General features: G+C 52.4%; 1 protein-coding gene across 1 annotated transcript; it reads right to left on the bottom strand.

The window, feature by feature from the left end:
- Nucleotides 1–4,994: 4,994 nt before the first annotated feature.
- FABP2 (fatty acid binding protein 2) lies at nucleotides 4,995–8,287 on the bottom strand. Its single transcript, XM_080674388.1, has 4 exons — nucleotides 8,127–8,287; nucleotides 6,889–7,061; nucleotides 5,935–6,042; nucleotides 4,995–5,305 (listed from the first exon to the last, which is right to left on the bottom strand). The coding sequence occupies exons 1-4, from the start codon at nucleotides 8,281–8,283 to the stop codon at nucleotides 5,255–5,257; spliced, it is 489 nt and encodes a 162-aa protein (XP_080530514.1). The 5' UTR covers nucleotides 8,284–8,287; the 3' UTR covers nucleotides 4,995–5,254.
- Nucleotides 8,288–8,969: the final 682 nt, after the last annotated feature.

Here is an 8,969-nt window from a genome sequence, read left to right as displayed (position 1 = left end):
CCCTCCCAGCACAGGCTCCCGCCCTCCAGGCCCCAAGGAAACCATGAACTGTGTGCAGAGCAAGTTCACTGTGAAGCAGCCGGAACACAGTAATCCCTGAAGACGGCTGTTGTGAGGGGAAGTGACTGCAGAGCCCGTGGTTACCGCTGGTCAGTGGAGTAGCTACCGGGCAAGCCCCAGACCCCTCCAGGCCCTGGGAGCGACGCCACACATCTGAGCAGACAGGGGCCCGGCCAGGTTTACACTTGCTGGTATCCCCGGGGCTCCCCTTTCAGGGAGCTGCCCACTGTCCATTCCACCAGCCGGGCCAGTGCAGGGCGGTGGCCACCAGCCCCAGGTATGGCATGGCGATCGCACCGGCTTCCGCTGGCCCGTGTGTCCTCCAGGGCACAGAAGGAACCGTGTGAACACGGCTTAGGGCTCCTGCTGGTGTCTGCCGCCTCGCCTCCCCCCCCCCCCCCACCCCCATGCCCTCCAGGTGAGGTCACAGGCACACGCGTGGCTGCCTCTCCTAGGAGCCTGCCCTGTGCCCGCGAGGGTCAGCAGCCTCCCAGGGCGGTGACCTCCCGGGGTCTCAGCGTAGCTCAGAAGAGACACCAGGGACACGCAGCCCTGAGACTGGGGGAGGCGGTGCCATGTTGGGGGCTCACCCCAGAGGGCAGGCTCCAGAGGTCAGGGGTCCTCCCCCGCATCCCCCCAGAGGTGGGAAAGGCCTGCAGAGGATTGTGTAGTGTCATTCATGGGAAGCAGCCTTGTCAGGCCTTCCTCCTCCCTCAGTGTTTCTGAACCTGCTTTGCTGTCCCCAGTTGGTTGACGTTTCATGCTGGAGGGGGAAGTAGTCTGTGTTGGGGGGTGGCGGGGTGGGAAGGGGGCTGAACTCGAGGAGGGGCGGGGTGAGGGTGGGAGTAGGTCTGGGAACTCCCGCCAACCCCTCAGGGACGTCTCTCTCTCTCTCTCTCTCTCTCTCTCTCTCTCTCTCTCTCTCTCTCTCTCTCTCTCTCACCCTGAGCCACCGCAGCCCAGAGACGTGAGGCCTGCGCAGTGATGTCCTAGATTAGGGGTGGGCAAACTTTTTGACTCGAGGGCCACAATGGGTTCTTAAACTGGACCGGAGGGCCGGACAAAAGCATGGATGGAGTGTTTGTGTGAACTAATATAAATTCAAAGTAAACATCATTACATAAAAGGGTACGGTCTTTTTTTTTATTATTTCAATAGTTTTATTCATTTCAAACTGCTCTGATACTGTGCTCTCCAGGGGCGTGTCTCCCTACATCACCATGATAACGTGTCTACGCATTCCCAGGGTGATGTCGGGGGACGCGTCCGCGGGCATTACAAGGAGCCTCTGGAAGATTGAGAGGTTGTTCCTTCTACTGAATGGGCGGATATAAATGCGCCCACTCAGAAGAAGGAGCTGTGGCCGTGTTTCCCCACGTTGCCATGTTAACACTGCTGCTGGTGAAGGAGCGGAGGGGAGAGCAAGAGAACCCTCCGCTCTTTCGGCTCCGCGGGCCGGATAGAACAGCCGAACGGGCCGGATCCGGCCGCGGGCCGTAGTTTGCCCACAGCTGTCCTAGATGCTGTGCCTGGAAAACTGCTGGGTTTCCTCCCAAAGACCACGGAGTGGCAGCAGCTGGCGGGGGGTGGGGGCTAGGGGGTGGGGGGTAGGGGGGTAGGGGGGTGAGGGGGTGGGGGTGAGGGGGTGGGGGAGCAGGGCTCCCATGCAGCAGGAGGGGCTGCCTTCCTAGGACCTGGTGTGTCAGCTGGGTGACCTGCAGGCAGGGATTGTGACCTCCACCCCCTCCTTGACTCTAATCCCAGATGCTCACGATGTGTGTGTGTATAGGAGGGGGCGGGGGGCTGTGGGAGGAGGGGGAGCTGTTCCTCTCCTGCCCGCACATGTGCAGCCCACACAGAGGCAGGCGGGTCACATCGTCTCTGCTCCCCACGGCCACATCCCACACCCAAACCTTAGGTTTCGCCTTTTTTTTTTTTTTTTTTTTTTTTTAGAAAAACTTTTATTTTGAGCCCATTTCCAACTGGTTATGACCTTCCAGCTGCGGCCTCACGTTATCTACCTCCTCCTGGTCTGTCGTTATCATCGGTCCCCATTTCTATCTGCCATCTACACTGGCAGCTGGCTCACTGCCACCACCCAGGGGACCCCATGTCCACGTGGAGAAGCCACTTGTCACTCTGGCCTCCCTGCTCCCGACCCTTAAAACCTTCTCATGACTCAGAACCCTCATCGCGACTCCTCCACTCTCCTTCACACAAACTTGTCTTTAACACCCGTCTGCATACGTTTCCCGTTTTCTCTTGTCCCCTCGCCTGCGCTTTATCCCGCTGCTGCCTCCTTGCAGCCGCTCATCGCGGGCCCCACACCTCCCTGGTCCAAGCGGACCCCCGGCCCTCCACCTCTCAGAACCTGCTGTGCGTTGCCTTCTGCGGCTCCTCCATCTGCCTCCCTGCTCAGCAGCCACGCCCATCCGGCCCAGCGCTTTCTCTTCCTGCCCCTTCCATGTGAGCCTATGTTTTCAAGGGTCCTGCTCTCGCCTTCCCTCCCGGCCTGCTCTCCCACCACCCTGCACGGGAAACCGGCTCTCCCACCGCCCCGCACGGGAAACCATGCCGTGGATGCCACGAATCCAGGGCCACCCCCCAGACCGCCATCTCCGTGGGAGCCCCTGCCCTCACCGCCAGCTGGTCATTTCTGAGTGTCCATATCCATCGGGGGTCCTGCAGCCCTAACCGTCCCATGTTCTAAACCACATCGGCTGGCCTCCTCCTTCCCTTTCCCGCTTGGTTATTCAGGCGCCTTCCTTCTCGTCGGGCTCACCTGCCTTCTCTCTGCCTCACAGGTAGCGCCATGGACTGTGCATGGCCCTGCGGGCTCCACTTCCTGCTACAGTGATCCTGACCAGCCACAGTGACCCTGAGCCAGCCACCGAGGCCCTGAGCCTGCCACGGAGGCCCTGAGACAGCCACAGAGGCCCTGAGATAGCCACGGAGGCCCTGAGCCAGCCACGGAGACCCTGAGCCAGCCACGGAGACCCTGAGACAGCCACGGTGGCCCTGACCAGCCACAGCTGCTCAGGTCAGGTCAGTTTCCCAAAGAGGGGTGACAGCAGGTGGCCACAGCCAGTGGTCAGCGGCTCCAATACTAGGAAGCAGGGGACACCCAGTGCAGGAGAGGCATAAGCTGTGGGAAGTGAGCCTGTGAGGCTTGGACATGGACAAGGGCCCAAGCACTGGATGCCTCTGCTGAACAGTCGGCCCTGGCTCATTGGAGCGCTGTTCTGGGGGCCACTGAGGAGCTGGGAGACTTTTTTTCTTAAGATACTTGTGTTTATGCTGGGCATAACAGCATAGATCCCATGTACGGGACTGAAAGTCAGGGCCTCCATCAACTCCTGGGTCATCAGGGCCTCTGACACAGGAAACAAGCTAGTGAACAACATGCCAGTTTCTCCACTTTCCAAGGTGGTTAGCACCTGCCTTCCCCCACTTCAGATACGTAGAAGGTGAGCTTAGAGAGGGAAAGGTACTCGGAGCCTTTATTTTTACAAAAGCATGTGAAAATCTAAATCATATTTCCTCTGTGAAGTTTTCAATGAAGTTATAACCAAACAGTGGATTTGAGGGCTCGCTTTTGCAAAAGGGTAGGTGTTCTCCAATCTGTGCATTTACATCTTGTGCTCACATCTCTTTCTAGTTCTCATGTATCTGCCATGTGCACACCCACAGCAGGACAATGCGGATCATGGCTAGGATGATATACATGGTAACTGTTACCTTCATAGTATGAAAAAGGCAGTCAAAACAAAAGCTCAAAGAGAGAGTCACAAAATATCAACCCCTCTTTACCCCCTGATGCACACCCTCTTGTAATGCAGCTGCTTGAAGAAAATGAAGTGGTACATTGTGTGAGAACATGAGAAAGTGGTACATCACATGAGAACATGAGAAAGTGCTATGTTATGTGAGAACACGAGAAAGTGGTACATCACATGAGAACATGGGAAAGTGGTATATCATGTGAGAACATGAGAAAGTGGTACATCACACAAGAACATGAGAAAGTGGTATGTTATGTGAGAACACGAGAAAGTGGTACATCCCATGAGAACATAAGAAAGTGGTATGTTATGTGAGTACATGAGAAAGTGGTACATCACATGAGAACATGAGAAAGTAGTATATCATATGAGAACATGAGAAAGTGGTACATCACACGAGAACATGAGAAAGTGGTATGTTATGTGAGAACATGAGAAAGTGGTATATCACATGAGAACATGAGAAAGTGGTATGTCATGTGAGGACATGAGATAGTGGTACATCGTGTGAGAACATGAGAAAGTGGTACATCACATGAGAAAGTGGTATGTCATGTGAGAACATGAGAAAGTGGTACATCACGTGAGAACATGAGAAAGGAAAAGGCCTGGACCATGCCATTGGCGGTGCACGTGCTGATGAAGGAGGGGTGGTAGGTGGCCCGGCCGGTGTCTGTGGTCCTTGATCTCAGATCCTGGCGCACTGCCCAGAGGTTCTGCCCAGGGATGGGGTGGAGAGGAGGAGCGGAAACCTCCAAGCCCCTCGGGCCTGGGATCCCTGGCCGTCAGAGACACGCAGGCCAGGCCTCTCCCTCGCACGTGGTCATGTTGTTGGAAGTGATGCCTGTGGAGAAATGCCTGTTTCCACAGAGATGAGGCCGGGAGGGGTCGGCTAAGACCAGAATGCTGACCAGCGCTGGGTCCGGGGCTGGTGCAAATATGAATTTTCCATGTGCTTTTCTACTTCTAAGTTTTCTGGTTGAATATATATTGTTTTTATAATAATATGTTTTACAAAAGAAAATACTTAAAACCAGTGCAGGATTGTAAAGACCCCCATGCAGGCTATGCTTTTAGTTTACCAAATGTGGGAAAAAACCCCCAAACAGTCTATCAACACACACAGCGACGTCACGTAGCTTTTTTCTTTTTAAAGGAGAGGCTCCTTGTAAAGTAATGTAGGAACAATATTTATTCATCTTTTAAAAAATGTCAGATTCTTTCAGAACACCAATCAGTGTACATCTTAGAGAGTGTACACCCTGTTAAACCCGAATTAGCTTTCACTTCTTTGCTTTGCGAGACTGGACGCGGAAGTCGGGGTCGTGTATGAATGGGCTGGCTCGTCAGTTCGCTGCACTCGGGGGTCCACAGCGCTATCCCTGTGGGTCCAGCTGAGCTGCCGGCACCGCTCACTCCTTTTTGAAGATCCTCTTGGCTTCTACCCCTTCGTACACGTAAGTCTGAAAGATGTTAACAGACAGGAGGTGTTAACAGCATTAAGATTTAAGGCTAAATTAAGAAAAATATTAGATTCACATAATATTATCACTTTGAAGTGAATTCATAGTGTTTTTCCTTGTTCTTGATAGTAGCATTTTGTACAGTTACAGACCACAACTACTTAAAAACATTCAGTTTGCCCGGCTGGCATGGCTCCGTGGTTGAGCATCGACCTATGAACCAAGAGGTCCCAGGTTCAATTCCCAGTAAGGGCACAGGCCTGGGTTGCGGGCTTGATGCCCTAGTGTAGGGCATGCAGGAGGAAGTCCATCAATGATTCTCATCATTGATGTTTCTCTCTCTCTCCCCGCCTCTCCCTTCCTCTCTGAAATCAATAAAAATATGTTAAAAAATAAAAACATTCAGTTTGTAATCACATTTCAGTTAAAATAGGCATTGATGTATTGGACATATATGTAAGTTTGCTTCAATAAATAGGCATCAGAAAAGATGTATATTGTTAAAATCAGAAGGTTTATGAGAAAAGTAATAGTCTGGTTATGGAAGCTATAACTCAGCAACCACAAGGATAAAATTACTGTCGTGGAGTTATTTGGCTTTGGGAAGCAGTATCATTGTTACAACTCACCTGGACCAGCTCACCACCTACGATTTCTCGGACAGCGTTCAGCTCCTTTCCGTTGTCTACCCGCTTGAATCTCCCGACGAGTTTATCTCCCTCCAGGCTCCAGGTCCCCTACAGAAAAGTCACAGGAATGAAATGGACCACTAGGGTCGCCCACGTGTCAGGCGCTGCTCTGAATCGGGTGGGTGGACGTCTCGCATCTTCACAATGACCCCATGAGGTGGGTGTCCGCTCTCCGTCTCACAGGCGAGACCACCGGCGGGACCAGCCCAGCCCCGCCGGCCAGACCGCAGCTGAGCTCTCACTCAGCCCCACGCGCTGGCTTTGAAGCCCTCCTGGGAGCAGAGCTCCTGGACCTCTTGGTGGTTCTGGTTAGCTCCCGGGCCGGGCCGGCACCCCTGCTGGCTTTAGTTATGGACTTGTTATAGTAACTTTATAAGGGACATAGTGGGCCAGATGTTAACACTTTCATCATCATTACAAGCATAGTATTTAACCAGGAAAATTCTGAGGACGTAAAAGTTTCCAAAAAATCAGCTGAAACATGACTCCCTAAAAATTAGTATCTTAAACATTACACGGTATGACCTGCGGTTAGCATGAGGCCTTTCCCTTTCTCACTCATTCATAATCATCTTATTATTTAAATTACACTTATTAAATGCCGGTGATGTCTGGTTAGAGAGCTGAAGGTTTTGGTTGCCGTCAGGTATGGAAAGTTGATCTATGAATAGGTCTACAGTCAGTCATTCAACGGGCTTTTTCTAATTCTTCTTGTTCAGTCCAGGTTCCTTACAGATATGGGTGGAAATAAAAGTGTATTCAGTCCCCTCCAGCTGTGTAATATGTAACGTGGTAAACTAAGTGAACGAGACCTGCCTTAGCTCACCACCGGGGACGGGGCAGGGGCTCCAGTGCGGGCAGGAAAGCCCAGAAGGCCTTGCTATGAAAACTTACAGTGAGCTCCGTGCCGTCCGCGAGGCTGTAGTTAAAAGTCACACCAAGATCGAAAGCAATTTCGGCGGTCCGGAAGGCGCTCGACTCTTTGATGGTGAACTTGCTTCCTTCCTGGCTGATGATCAGCTTCAGGTTGTCGTGGGCCGCCAGCTTCCTTTTCACCACGTTGATGCCTGTAAGCGGGAGGGGTGCAATGAAGTCAGCACTGTTCTGCCTTAACAGCATCACCATGTGTGTGGGAGGGGGCGGCGGGGGCGGGGTGAGGCCCGAGGGCTTGGCCTTGCAGCCAGGCAGGTGCTTGTGCAGAAAAAGTCCCCGCCCAGCAGGTCCTGAGCCCCGACAAGCTATTCTCTCCGAATTTGAGAAAAAATAAATGGAGCATGGAACTACAGAACCTTAGAACTGAGTGATTTAAATGAAGTGATCAAGCTTTTTGTCTCAGAGTTAGACCAAATTCCAGATATGATCAATGAAGGATTAAGATGACATTCATCCATGTGTAAGGATATACAACTTTAATTCTGCAAATACAGGATTCTTCTCTTACTGCAATTCTGCTTTCCACAATGGCTTCAGATTTTGACCTTCATCCTTATCTTTGCTTTTTGAGGCATTTCTGACTGTCACCGACATGAGGAAGTCAGCGATTATTACAGTCAAGGTCATTATCATAAAGCGTACAGATTCCATAAACGCGAGCTTCAGGTCCCTGAGCTGCAGGTCACAGTGGAGGCAGCTTTTTGCTCTGAGTAATGACACACGTGTGTCTGCCCTTCTTGGGCAGCGTGTGGGCTGCCCGCGTGTTGGAACAGATATTAAAACCAGTTACACTAGGGCCTCCTTGAGGAACCCCAGGTTGTCGGGAGGTTGTTCCAAGGTCATTGCTTGGCCTGTGACTCCTGCTAGAGCCCTCTTTCACTCATCCCATGCCTTGGCTTGGCCGGTCCTGGAATGCACTGTCTCAGGACCGGGAGCAGCCATGCACACTGCCGTTCTTCCCTTTATAAAAAGCTGTGTGCGTGCACCCACACGGCTCAGTCAACATCTGCATCTTTGCGTCTCAGGGGACAGCACCCAAGGCCTTTCCTTCCACTAGTGACAGTGTGTCTCCAGCGGAAGGTGGGAGCCTGGCGTGCCCTGCTCTGCGCCAGCACGCGGCCGGAGCCTCCGGGGCCAGGGGGTGAGGAAGACAGCTGTGGGAAGTAACAGAAGGAACGAGGAAAGAGGGAGGCTCTTACCCATCTTCTCCATGAACTTGTCATAGTTCTCATTCCGGTCGATCTTCCAGGCCCCATCAAACGCCATGATCTCCGGTTGAGTCTGAGCTTGTTGCACGAAACTCAGGTCAGCCCTGAGGAGAGAATTTATTCTGTTTCTTATCTTAGAGCCAACCATGCACTGTGATGTGGAAGTTTAAAGTTCAGGAGGTCACCTCACCTAAGTTCACTGAATGCAAAGCAGTTTTTGTTCCTATAAATCCCTTAGTTCCTCTCCTGAAAGCTCACTGAATTAAAACACAATAAGCACGCCTGCTCTTTCTCAAACTACAACTTGTGGGACATTTACTTGAAGAATTAGAAGGCATAGGATCCGAAGGAAGGCTTTTTTGCTCCCAGGTTCAAAGTGCATGCTGCTTTGGAGAGCATAAATCAAGTAACAGCTGGGCAGCAAGACTTAATGGCTACTCTGTTTCACAATAGCAACTTCCTTGTAAGTAAGACTTTCTGGCCAAGTGCAGCTGCAAGACCAAAGTTAATAAGACACAGAAACTGAAAATCCACTCGCTTTTCGAACGTGTCCCTCCCTGTGTTCTGGGGTTGCTGGGAGTTCGGGCCACCCCCCTGCACCTGGTGTGGAGCCGGCCCCTGTGCAGAATCGGCCCGCTTGTGTTTTGCCCTTGAATGGTGATGGGCCTGGGGGCCGGGGGGCGGGGGAATTCAAGAGGCAGAAAGGAGGCCAGGAAACATGAGAACTCCCATCAGAGAGCCAGCTTCAAGTCTGTCACACCGCTAGCTAAAACCTTTCCCTTCTCCCGCTCTCCCTGCCCTGCCCTCCGCAAACCTGGCCCAGGGGGACTCAGA

The sequence above is a fragment of the Plecotus auritus genome, assembly GCF_963455305.1.
Source record: "Plecotus auritus genome assembly, chromosome: 6".
Lineage (NCBI taxonomy): Eukaryota > Metazoa > Chordata > Mammalia > Chiroptera > Vespertilionidae > Plecotus > Plecotus auritus.
This window is presented reverse-complemented; position numbering and strand designations above follow the sequence as displayed.